We start from the raw sequence: 13641 nt of genomic DNA, 5'->3' as shown, positions 1-13641 counted from the left end.
GAGGGCCTGGGGACACCCAGCCATGAGCTATTTTGGAGGCAATGACTTCAGCAAGTGGCAGGGGAAGCTATTGTGGAAATAAGAATGTGTTTTCCATTGGGGAGTCCTCCAGGGAAGGACAGAAAGATCCTGGTGCTGAGCCAGCTCCCCTGGTTGTTTTCTTTTCATCCCTCTGGGAACAAAAGCCTTGTAAGATATGCAAGGAACCCTTACTGAATGGGAGTGAGTTTGCTTTGTGAAGATATGTGGATCTATACATACCACATACGTATGGAAATGGGATTTAAGCAAGAAGGAACACAATGCTGGAGACCATAACGGTGTCCTTCCTAACAAGCTGGTCAGCCATGTTTGACTCCCCTTCCAATATTCCCACCTGTCAGGTGGAGACAGCAGAACTCACATGTTTAAGGTCTTGTGGCAGTGTGAGCTGGAGACGGGGAACAAGATTTACTCTTGTTTCAGCTCTGCTCTGAGTTAGAGCATAACAGTGCCACTGGCACCAGCGTGGCACCATGGGATGCACTTGGACCAGCAGTTCCTCCTGTGTTCTGGTATCAACAAAATCTATTTATAACCAAGTGATTGGTTGGTTCTCATTATTATTTGGTAAGCTCTGAATACAGCAGATCTAACTTTGTTTTCTTTATTTCCTTCTACTTGTTACAGCTTTCCTTTCTGGAAATAGCAATTCCTAACCAACCATCCCATGTCAGGGCTGGGCTGAGTGCAGCTCAGCAGGAATAATGCCACTGGTGTTACAGGAGTAATGCTGGGAGCTGGTGCCAGGCTGAAGGCATGGAGCTTGTTGTTGTGGGGGAGAATAGCAGTTTAAAACACCAAATAGCTTAGAGAAAATGTGCGAGGTAACTGCTGATATAGGAAGATTTACTGGCCACAGCACATGGTTAATTACATTCATAATAAAAAGATTCCTATACTTATCTTGGGAATATAGACAGCTTTATGTATTTACCTTGGGTTTTGTGGCCATAGTCAAGAAATGGCTGGAAGTCCTCAGATGAGATTCACTGCATGAATGTGAAGTAATTGAAATTTGGGAGTGAGTTATTAAAGTATTTCAGGTGAGTGATATGCAGGATATTATAAGATCTTTGCCTGGATTGCAGTGTTTCTTCAATACTTCGTTGCTTTCTGTGCCATCTTTAGGATACATATATCTTTTCCTTTTATTTATTTATTATTTATTTTTTTCCAGAGCATACTTAGATGTCAATGAACTGAAGAACATACTCAAACTGGATGGATCCACACACCTCAACATCTTCTTTGCCAACTCCTCCGAGGAAGAGCTGGCTGGAGTGGCAACTTGGCCCTGGGACAAGGAGGCCTTGATGCATCTAGGTGAGTGATAAAGATGTTTCTTCTTTGTAAAGCATTCTTTTGAGGCGCTAAGAAGGCAAGACAAATATGCACTAAGCTCTGGTCTGATTTCTTATCATTCCTCTAATATATAGTCAGGGGAAAAAAAGTATTTCACGATTCCCAGATACTGGCTCACAACCAGGAAAATATTAGGTTATAAACCCAAAGCATATTATGGTATTTGTAGATGATGTCAATCTGAAAGTATTTCACCTTTTAAGTGAAGCTACTTTACAGGGCATTTGCTCCATGAGAGCACTTTGCAAAGAGGGCTGGGGGAGATAGGTGAGGGAATGCTAGACAGACGTGAATTTTTAACCTTAACCTGTTACGTTATGATCCTTAGTTTGTTACTAAGCATCCCATTAATTTTCCTCACAGATGACATTTTGTTGCTATTTTTTTTTCCCCCACCATCATGCAAAAGACAAACTGCCCAGAGATTGCATTTCTAATGCTTGTTTGAGTGGAACAGGGAAGAGTTTGCTGCCCTGCAGATGGGTCTGCACACTTCATAGCAGATACTTTGTCCAGCCTGACTGGGCTTCCCTAAGCAGATGTAGCCCAGCTTCAGCCATGTTCATACAGCCTTTATGAAAGGCTGTTTTAGCCATTTTTTTGTTTCATAATCCAAGTCTGCAATGAGCAAAACAAAGATGAGCAAACATAAATCCCAGAAAAAGACAGCAAATATGGTTTTTATTACTGTGAAGCATACTAAACATGCATCCTATAGCCATAAGAGCTGAACTACAACTTCACTATGCTCAGAACTGCGTTACTTCAGACACTGGTGTTAACAGTTCTCTACAGTGACCCATCTCTGTGACTGAGAGGGACCATGCTCAGACCAAGCTGGCTGTCCTATTGCAATTACCAGTGTTTCATTGTGACATCCAGATCTGCAGCTGCTTTGGAAGAAGCGTGAGCAAGCTCCTCTCTGCAGGAACCAGCACTGACACACATCCAGTCGTCACCTCCTTCTGAGAAAGGCTGGAAGTGAAGCCACTTCCACTGACTTGCTTCCATCCCTATCTCTATGGGCTCTGTCTGGGAGCACCCAGAACAGAAGGAGCTGGGAATGCCTGCTGGTGAGCCTTCCCCATGGCTACATCTTTTGGCAAAAACAAAGAAATGTATTAACCCCAGGCTCCTCTGTTCCCCACGCTGCTGAGATTTCTCTTTTCGCAGTACTACAACCCCATACTGATGAAAGCCCACAGCATTTCTGGTTGGTGTTAGGAAACACCACCCCTAATGTTACTGCTGGAGTGAAATAAGGCTGGCGTAGATCTGCCCCTAAATGAGTATTTTCATAGTTTCCCTTGGTGTTGCCATGGGAGGAAGCAGAGAACAAGGAAAGAGCTCCAGAGAACAGAGAAGAACCTTCTGCAAGAGGGCTGGGGCTTGCCCAAAGCCCTGATGGGTTCCTCTGTCACTTCGTTAAGTTAATTGCTAACATCATGCCTGAGCGAAACAATTTAAATGCAGCTCCTACAGTGTATTGGCAGAATCCATTGATGAAAAAAAAGAGATCTTACAAAAAAAAAGAAGAAGATGGAAGAAAGGAAGACATTGCCAAGAGCTTCAAGTTAACTTGCAGTGGAAAAAAAGTAAAAATAAATAAATAATGGCCATAATTTCCTGTCATAACAGCCCTCCCAGACCTGTGCTTGGTCTGTAAGAATTCATCTTTAATCTTTTTTACTCTCTTCTATAAATCCAATATGTACTTAATAAAAAAATATGAAATATGTCCTGTGGTGCAGATCTAAAGGCTGGGATAGAGATTGTCTGGGTGCAGGAGTTTATCTTTTCTGTAAAACTGCAATTGATTTAGATTCTTGACAGCTGTGAAAAATATAAATTTTCAACAAAGGCAAAAATAAAATCTCCCTCTCCAGCTGCCTCAGGGCTGCCCAGTGCCAGAACCATTTGGCCAGCCTCTGTTATGAAGGCTGGGGAATTTCACCAGTACTCCCACCATTTGAAAACAAACTCTGGAAGTACCTTGGAGAAAGAGAACAACCAAACAACGTGCCAAGATTCCTTCCGAGTGTGAATGGATCCATCTAAGTGGAACCCAAGCACTGGAGGGATCGGAATATGTGTCATATGAAGGGGGAGAGAATGATGCCAGGAGCACGGTGATGGCAGTAGCTGCATACTTGTGGCTCTCTGTACACCAGGCTTGTTGAGAACTAGTGTAAGGACCAGCTCAGGGTTGTGGAGAGGATGTGCAGGGTCTGAGTGTGCCATGATGGGCATGATGTTGCAGTATGACATTATATTCTCTCTTTAGTGTTTATATTTAAACTTGCTATTAAGTTATTAGTGCTAAATAAATACTTATACGTGCACTAGTGACTCCACTGTGTGCATACATTCACATATGCCAATGCACAAAAAAGTCTGCTTTCTCCCACTGTCTGTGCATTTATCTTTGCAAGACATACAAAGTGGTTCTCCTTCTCTTCACCACTAAAGCTGGAGCTCTGCATTGGGTCTGAGCACTGTCTTTGGAGGAAAACATGAAACAACTGGGTAAACCAAGGAAGAATGGTCAGGGAGGTCTAGAAGAAGAATTGAGCTGCATGAGGATGTTGAATGGATTATGGCTATTCAGACTAAAGGAAAAAAGGAAAAAAGCCTGAAGTTGGGATGATGACAATCTCATAAAAGCTGATGAAAGGAGAGGAGAATCTTCTGTGTTTTGAGTCTCTGTGAGGTCAAAAAATCAGTTCAGATTAGATGTGAGTTAAATTCATGCAGCCATGAGGACGATGACTGCTGGAGTTGATTGCCTTTGTGGTCGCACCATTGGAGGTTGTAAGGGGACATCAGTCATATGGGTGTGAGGGATGGTATAGATGTAATTGGTCCCATGTTGTTCTTGGAACTTGATTAGGTGACTTCTTGAGATATTCTCAGTCTTATTTCCCTGTAATTCCATGCTTGTTACAACAAAAGTCTCCAGGCACATGAGAATGAACAGTCTACGCTGCATCAGAACCTAGTGACCTCATCTTCCCTGTGCTGCAGTCACTGATAAAACTCCTCCTGCTTAAATCTTTTCTCTCCCCGTTGTCACTGAATTATTAGTGTACCATATCCAAGATTTATTTTTCCACTATTACTTTTACGAAGCAGACTCCTGTTCTCATGGTAGGTAACATATACAAAGAGTTTTAAATAAAAGGCTTGGAAAAGTTGAGGTCAACAAGCTAAATAAAGAAAATACGATGCGTATTGTAAATCCTAAAGTACATGTAGCTGGGCTAAAAATATCATGCTTACGATTAATTCAATAAATTGTCAAGCCTCACAAATTTACTATTTGCTCATCTACCCATCCCATAATTCACACAACAAAAAATCACCACTGCTTCTCTTTGCAAATGTTTAACAGCCGAGCAGTTCGTTCAGAATTATCACGTTCTGGAATTTGATGTTCTTTTGACACATTGGACTTATGCATATTCATTAGCGGACTGTGCAGCTCAGACCAAACGAGTCTCATCTGAGTATATGAGCAGTGTATTTCTCACTGTTACTTCAAAACTGTCCACGGGATCAGAGCACACCCCACAAATCCCTCCCTCTTTCCAGCACTGAACGCATTCCATTTCCTTCACCCAGGTATTAGTTTGCAAATATCAGCTCAACCCGCTGCAATTATTAGTGTGTTCAGCTGTGTTATATTTTTACCCTGTGGAATAACGTATCAAGGGCTCCAGGTATGTTTTGTTTGACTCCTGGTGTCAGATGCATTGCTTACGCTTGTCTGGGCAAAATCATTCTGTCTAAGCACATGAAATGATGTGAAATTGCACAGTATGAAATAATTCCATGTAGGATTTTGTTTTGTCTGAGTTAAAAACACACAAACCAAACTGAGCGTATTCAGTGGAATGACCAGTTGTTGCTGTGACATTGGGTTTGTGGGACTGTGTGCTGTGATCCTCATCCTTAGGAGTCCCATGTTATGGTGAGATTAGACCCTGCTGTGCATGTGATGTGCCCAATCGTGCAAAGACAGTCTGCGTTATGGAGGATCCAACGAACAGTTGCTGGATCTTTCTCTTGCTGTTCTGAGGAAGGCAGACAAGTGTAGAAGCTCTTTTCTTTCCCCTTTGCAGGTGGCATTGTGCTGAATCCTTCCTTCTATGGCATTCCTGGCCACACGCACACAATGATCCATGAAATTGGGCACAGCCTGGGGCTCTACCACGTCTTCCGTGGGATCTCAGAGATCCTGTCCTGCAGCGATCCATGCATGGAAACAGAGCCCTCCTTCGAGACCGGGGACCTCTGCAGAGACACCAACCCTGCTCCTAAGCACAAGCTGTGCGGGGATCCTGGACCTGGCAACGACACATGTGGCTTTCACAGTTTCTTAAACACACCGTTCAGTAACTTCATGAGCTATGCAGGTACCTGGGCTTTTTTGGTTTGCTACTGGGCTCTGTGGTTGGGTGGGAGTAGAGAGCAGCAATATTATCTCTGATTTCTGCAGTGCATCTCATGTGGGGCTTTATGCTGGCATGCGTCATGTCTAGGTTTAGATCTGGCAGGTCTAGGGCCAGTCTTGATGGAGACTGAGTTTGATGGCCTCAGGAATTCCTTTCCCAAACTGTCCATAGTTTCACATGGTGACTGGTTAGGTCATCATGTGTGTGTGGGGGGGGGGAAGAAATGAGTCAAACATTAAGAAAACACCACCTAAAAGCTCTTCAGCAAATCTGACACACTATTTGACTGAGAGCTGGATGTCTGGTCTAAGAATTCTTCTCTGGAAAGCTCAAGCTCAGAGATTGTTTACACTCTTTCTGGGAGATAGCAAATGTCAGATGAATATTGACACCACCAGAGCTGTGGGATGTACCTGCAATAGGCGTCTGATGAGACACTGCTCACACCTTTGTGCAGCGGTTCAGATATCATGTTTGTTGTTTGATTTAGACTCTCTGCCATCAGCAGCACCTGGATTAGGAGTGCTCCTGTGGTCAGGGGCACTCAGCATATTGTGCTGCTTTGTGCTGGGAGTGACACTTCTTGCTCCACTCCTGGAAGTTCAAGGGGAGCTGAAAGATGCTCTGTTGTTTCTCAGAAGGAGCAGAGGATGCCTGGGGTTGTATTTTCTTATTTCAGGCCTTGGGGTCTAGCAGTGCTGAAGGTCTGTGGCACCAAGTTAGCAGCATCCACAACACTTCAAAGGTGACCAATACAAGCAGAGACACTGAAGGGCACCTTAACAGTATGGGCAGAAACACAGATTGCCCACTCGAAAGGTCATAAGAGTGCTTATTCTGTAATAAAACTGTAGGAAAGCAAAATGTTTAATGTCATCTGGGGCACGGATTGAAATGATTTATAACATAAATGCTTTCGTGCCCTTTGTGGCACTCGCTAAAAGTGGTGCTTCGTTTCCTCTTTATTTTTCTGTTCATTTAGAGGGTGTTTTTAGGGTCAACATACAAGCAGTGAGTGAGGTCCTAAATGTGTTATGCACTTCTATACATGTGGTAGGGCAGAATGTCTTTACGTCTCATGCAGTCTTCTCTCTGTTCCACACAAATAAGTCAGCAGCACTTTGGATTTACAATATCCCTCCACCAAATCTGCTTGTGGGGATGTGTAGAAGGGTGATACATGCATGTTTCAAAACCCCAAGGTCTCATCTTCCAAAGAGAACTTGCCCTGCCAGCCGTGTCAAGAGATGAGACAGAGCACAGCGATATCTATCTGCTGTTGGGAGCTACGTGTGTGCTGGTGTTCTGAGCAGAACCCTTCTTTTTTTTCCCTTGAAAAATGAAGTGAAGCGACATGATAGGTATCTCTAGAACTCATGCATGAATCTGTTTGCTTTTCTGTTGTTGCCAGTGGAATAAAAACCATATCAGGATATTAAATCACTGTGGAAATACCTTTGAAACATGTTGGTTGAGGTCATGCAGCTCTAAACATCTCCTTGCCTTTTGCTGCCTGCATACAACTGTAGCACGTAGTGTCTGTCCATCTATCATCCATCTGTCCTGTCACCCCCAACTTTGTAGCAAAGCAGCAAACAAAACAGCCCCAAAATACCAAGTTACAAAATCTAGAACATCAAGAAGTGTGAGCAGTGCTTTTATTATTTGAAATACCCAACTGGCTGTGGTGTTCCTAGGTAAAAATATAGGTTAATCTTTTAGACCACTCTCCACAAAGTCAGCGGGAATTCCGCCTCTGAATTCTGTTGGAATAATCATCCCAGCAAAGTGCATTGAATTTCTCTAATTATAATTTCATTTGAGGCTCTTCAGCCCTTCTTGAAATTGAGTGATCAAGTGAAACATCTCTGCCCTCGCCTTCTCCCTCCCCCAGGACACAGCCTGTGCTGCTGTTTAAACAGATTGAAAATGCAGGTCATCTTTCTCCCTTGCCATTGTCTCACTGCTTTGTCCTATATATATTTTATTGTTCCTTTATGATGGCTATTAAGGGCCTTTTGTCTCCTTCTGGGCTTCCGTGAAGAGTATTTATGGCTTTTACAGCATGCTCAGGGATAGACCATCGGCAGTTATTGAGGGTATGTAGAGATGTCATATTAAAGCAGCTTTTTGCATAACCATGGGTATTTGCAGAGACTCTTAGGCTGGTGGTGTCTGTCAGCCTGCTGTGCCTGTTTGGTCAGGGGAGGGCCACTGCTCGGTGGGGTCAGGAGGGAGAGATGAGGATGTGCAATCCGAGGTGTTCGGATCGGATCAGCAGCATCAGGGCTGTACTTGGGACTGCAGTCTGAGCAGGATCCCAACCAGAGCCAATTCCTTTTCCTTGTGGTTCAGGGAAGATGCGGTAAGGTTTTAAATTAGCCACCAAGATTCACACTTCTCTTCAGAACAGATTTGTATTTTGTGAGTTTCTCAGGGCATGGACTCGAAGACATGAGAGCATCTCATAATGCTGTTACAATATCAAACTGCCAACTTGTGTGCATGCAGGCGATGCTCCAAACAGCCTTCAGTGACCTGCATCTTCCCCAAGAAGTGTATTACGTGACCTGTGCAAAACTGTCATTGTTTGCATTGTGGCAGCATGCAGAGGTCCCATCTGGGCTTGAGATTTACTGGGCTGGGAGCTCTGCAGTCATACATGAACAGACACTCAGGGCGTTCAAGAGCTGTTCACATGATGGGAAGAGTCCCAGGCCAGCACCAAGGCCTTCAGCACAGCTTTTCTGGGTGGCTTTGCACAATGCAGTTACTCTTTCTGTGATGTGCCCAATGGAGGATTGGTCATTTTCTGCTTCTCCAGGGCATTGCAGTTGTAAAACCGTACATTATTCAGATGGTACCAGGCGTGTTCTTGTTGCCAAATCGTGTTTGTGAAATACAGATGAAATAAGGCACGAGAAATGGGTATTTATGGGAAACGATCCAGCAAATTATTTCTCCGTGTTGAATGAAAAGGAAACTTGAAATATCAAAAATGTTTCTGAGAAGTTCAGGGAGAGATGAGAAGCAGAGTGATGGGGGAAGGCTTTAGTGCAAATAAAGATGTTCTGCTGCACCAGAAATATCCACTCTTAATCAGCAGAAACTACTTTTTAAGACTGATCTAAATTTGCTCATATAAGAACTTGCAAAAAGTTATTTAACTATTGTTTTAAGTTCTGATTTCTTTCAATTAAGAAAACTGTCAAGGTCCATCACACACAGTTTATATGGCTGCCGGTCAGTGCTTTATCCTCACACTCTCTACACTTTGCCCTTCTGTATCCTCTCTGAGATGTTCTCATAGGCACAAAGTTCTTCCAAATCCTTGCTTTCACCTTCAGCCTTGTGTCCTGCCTTGGGATGGCCTCTGGGTGCTTCACACACATCCCAGTTCAGAGGGGTGGAACCTGCGTTTATTTACTTGTATCCCTGTTTAACTTGTTTCCTTCCACCCACCTCCACAAGTGGTGTCTGCATTAATTTCTCCACAGGCCATTAACTTCTGAGGGCTGTGAGACCCCATCCTGTCCCATCCAGGAGCTGTTATTCATCAGGTTGTAATTCTCCCATTGTCAATCCTGTGCATCTGATGCAGTTTCTACTTCTGTTTCAGACGATGACTGCACCGACTCCTTCACTCCCAACCAAGTGGCCAGGATGCACTGCTACTTGGACCTGGTCTATCAGAGCTGGCAGCCAGCAAAGAAACCGGCTCCTGTCGCCATTGCCCCCCAGATCGTGGCTCGGACTCCCACCTCTGTCACCCTGGAGTGGTTTCCACCCATCGATGGGCACTTCTTTGAAAGGTGACCACGCGCTGCTCGGTTCTCTTGTGCTCAGTTGGGTGGGCAGGGGATTGGTAAGCAGCCACAACATGAGCTGCACTCAGCCTGGGCTGAGGCTCCTTCCTAAATTGGTTCGTATTGAGGGGATTATTGATCTGTTTTCCGCTCTTCCCTCCTCAGCCTGTAGCACTCTGTTGAGAGCCATTGATTTGCCATATAAAGGGCAAATCTTTTTCCGTGTGCCACGGGAAGAATTTTCAATCAGCAGTTCTGACTTTGTGATTCCTGCTTATTGCTGTTCACAAATACCTGTTGGCTTCACCTCTGCCCACACATTCCCCCTCCTATTTCAAGTTTCCTTTGCAAGGTCATGGGGAATCTTGTTCTTCCCCCCATGGCAGTGCAGGGCTCATGGGCAGTGGTGGTCTCCAAGGGGAAGAGGTGGCAGCACCCAGCACAGAGCTTGGATGGGCTGCAGGAGAACTACCTGGATAACTGACCTCACACTGTCATTAGCTCACCTCTGTGCTTGCATTTCCTCTCCCCTTCGTGCTTTAATACATTGCAGAAAACAAACTTTGAGTGTCCTTCAGGACTGGAGCAGCACGTATTGCAGGAGGCCAAATTTACAGGCATATTAGCACCCGAAGAGCTGCCTCAGCACTGCTTTGTTTACTGAGAGCACCTTGAAAGCCACCATCTTCAGCATGGAAGGAACTCCTTCCAGCACTATAAGGACAGTGTGGCCATTTCAGTGTCCAGCTTGCACTCAATTTGAGCGCTCAGAGATTTTCCCTTTTTATTGCAGGTTAATATGGGGAAGAGGGGGAATCAAATTATATTAGGAGTTGATGAAGAAAGACAGGACTCGTGCTGTTTTAATTTCAGTTTTGCAACTGAATCCATTTATTCCCTATGTGTGAAAAGGACTTATGTGAAGTTTTGAGAATTAATTTGGAATTTTTGGGCCCGTAATCATTTTTAGGTAAATTAAGTTTCTCCAATTTAATTTAGATTTCAGAAGATACTGTCTGTGTGTTAAATAAATACCATCTGCCTCTTAAAACACACTGGTACAGAGTTAATTGTTATGTAACCAAATATGCCTTTATTACATATTTCTTATAACTCGATCAATATGTTCTTAATAACCCCCAGTTAGTTGCTTCTTAAATGACATACAGTGGATCACTTGATAAATCTAACATTTCATAACAGAGTTATGTTAAATAATGATTTTCAAGGGAAAAAAAAAACACCACCCTTTGGGTTTTTAAATGTGTGTGCCCCATTTTACTGAGGAGATTTAAAGAGGCAGTTGCAAATTCAAACACGAGGCCAATTCCATGCTGAAATGAGATTCCCACTTCTAATGGATATGGAGATGTTGCTGTGACTGTTCTAAAACTTCACTGACATAGATCAGTGAGCCTAGATTGATCAATAGGTCGTGTATAGATATAATAGATCAGTGAGCACACCTGTGCCAGCCCATACTTCTGATGTATTAACCAAAATGAGTCTGATAGTGTTATGGTGAGAAACTTTGGAAGCTTTCAGTGCCCATGTGTCCAGCACTGCTTGTTTAGGGATGCTTGCCTGTGTCAGCTCCTGAAATGAGGTCACTGTGCAAGACGTGTAGGAGGTAAAATTGGCCAAGTATAATCTTATCTGTGTGTGGGAATACTGTAAATCTCTGCAGATATTTTTACACAAAGTGCACACCATGGCCCACATTTTACTTGCCTCACTTGAATGAATAAACTCATTCACTTCAATGGCACTATTCATGTAAAAAACAGAAGACTGATACTCAACTGCTGAGTGCCTTGGGCCTGGTTTCTAATGCACGAAGGCCCCTTCCGAGCTGTTTTGACAGTGTAAAAGGGCCTTAAAAGGATGAATGGCTCTGGCTACATTAGCAAGCATTGTGGTTCAATATAATTAGATCTCTAGTGCAAAACATTTGTTAATGAAGACCCACCATCAGCACTGCAGGGGTGTTAGGGCACTTGCTGCAGCCTGGTGCATGGCTGGGTATGGCATGTCGGTAGTTCTGGGGCACATCAGTGTGGTCCTGAGGCACAGTTTCCTTTCTGTCTTCAGGCTCTTCCCTGCTCAGATGCAACTGTGTCACAGGTGTTGCAGCTTTTGGTGCTTTCCTCTTAAGGCCTCGGTTCTAGAATTGCACTGTTAGTGTTGTGGAATAGGAGTTCAGAGTGCAACGCTGACTTGTTGTGGATGTGGGTTTGGCCACCCAAGTCATAGAATCACAGAATCCTTAAGTTGGAAAAGACCACTGAGACCATTTGGTCCATCCATCCAACCACGTCCTCGCACCTTCACAAGTGTAGGTGCACAAGCTGAGCAAAAAGTGAAGCCTTTCTGGCAGACCCTCCTTGCCTCAGTACTGTAAGCCATTGATGGGTCTGTGTTGCTCTGTAGAGCCATTTAGCTGCACAGAAATTTGCCCACATGTATTTGGCCCTAAACTCTAGCAGCTGGTTGAGCTTCTGACCATCCCTAATTACCAAATATATAAGAACCCATTATTTCTTCTTGAAGCTGTTATACATGGGGCTGCAATACTTGCCCTTCTCCATGCTACCTCCAAAGAAGAATAAAAAAAGCATGAGAATGTTGCGTGTGTAAATAATGTGAAATAATAAAATAATAACAGAGCCAACAAAACAAGGGAAAACAAGCGAGAAGAAGGAAACTCTGTTCATTTCCTGACTGCATCTATGAGATGCCTTCATCTGCTGTCGCTAAGCATCCATTCATGTGCCTCCTGTTTGATATGCAGAGGCGGGATGTAAACAGTTATTGTCACAGAGCTCTGCAGCTAATTCTGCTTGGACAGAAAACTTTAAACACCTCTGCTCCTCCAAGTTTTCATTGAGGTGACTGTATTAATTTCCATGCATCTGATGCTATCTCATTCTTAGCAAGAGAATATCTTGGCCAGTATGGTTCCTGGGTCTAGATGGCTGGGCTCGATAACTGCTTGCTTGAATCTTGCTGGAAAGTTTCAGTGCCATCAGTGATACAAATTCGAATCAGGTAGCACACCAAGCAGGTATAATCTAGTACAATTTAGACTGAAAACAGGCATTTGTTACCAAAAGGAACGACAGATCTTTACTGGTTTTGGGTTGCCTCTGAACTGTTGCCAGCCCTGATGAGAACTGGTTTCCACTAGTATTCTTTATGTTTTGAATCCACTTTGTTGGAATATGATGCTGTAGGAGTGAATCTTTCCTGTGCTCTGAACCTCATGAGTTGGAATTTCCCCAGTACTTGGCTTATTAGAAAACAGCAAAGTCTACATTGTTCATTACCCTTCGCTTTCAGGAGTCATGTGCCCAGTGTATGAGGTGTCAGATATGCTATCATTCCTATTTAATGGTGTTTTGATCCTTTTTCTGCTCATTTGGTCTTGATGTCATTGGCTGTGTAAGGTGTAAAGGTCTGCCTTAGATTTTCACAAGCCTTTACATGCAGTTCCGTAATTAGTTTTGACATCCATGGCTGTTTGCAGGATTTGTGCTCAAGAAGCTGCAGACGAAAATCTTTAACCCAGGAGTCATCGCTGTGTAACTCCTTTCAGCCACTGGTGTTACATCAGGGCTGAGTTTGGCTCCCGAACTGGAAAAGTAAAAAGAGAAAGTTTGCTCATAGCCTTTCCCACATGATGCTCCTTGTGATTCCTCCTACCTCCAAGTCCTTGCTGGTAAAAGGAAATGTTTGTCCATAAGCCTACGGTTTTTTTCCACCATGGCAGCCTGTGATGAAATTGTATAGCTGCTAATTTGAGTAGAAAGCGGTCCTAATTGTGGAAAGTTGGCTTTCAATTCCCCGTCCTCATCCAGGACTGAACAGTAATGCAGGAGTTTCTTTGTAGAGAAACTGAAAGATTATTATTGCAGGGATTTCTCTCCTTTCTGTTGGTGGATGTGTCTAAAACAACAACAGAAATCCCGCACAATAGT

At 43.6% G+C, this 13641-nt stretch overlaps 1 protein-coding gene across 1 annotated transcript in view; it reads left to right on the top strand.

The window, feature by feature from the left end:
• Positions 1-13641, top strand: part of PAPPA (pappalysin 1) — a 158757-nt gene that overhangs the window by 47855 nt on the left and 97261 nt on the right. Inside the window, exons 3-5 of the mRNA XM_015878745.3 lie at positions 1220-1365; positions 5526-5819; positions 9478-9670. Of these exons, the coding sequence (XP_015734231.2) occupies positions 1220-1365; positions 5526-5819; positions 9478-9670 (633 nt within the window). The remainder of the gene's footprint in view (positions 1-1219; positions 1366-5525; positions 5820-9477; positions 9671-13641) is intronic.

The sequence above is a fragment of the Coturnix japonica genome, chromosome 21 (genome assembly GCF_054131305.1).
Source record: "Coturnix japonica strain WE chromosome 21, WE-NBRP24, whole genome shotgun sequence".
NCBI classification, from domain to species: Eukaryota; Metazoa; Chordata; class Aves; order Galliformes; family Phasianidae; genus Coturnix; species Coturnix japonica.
This window is presented reverse-complemented; position numbering and strand designations above follow the sequence as displayed.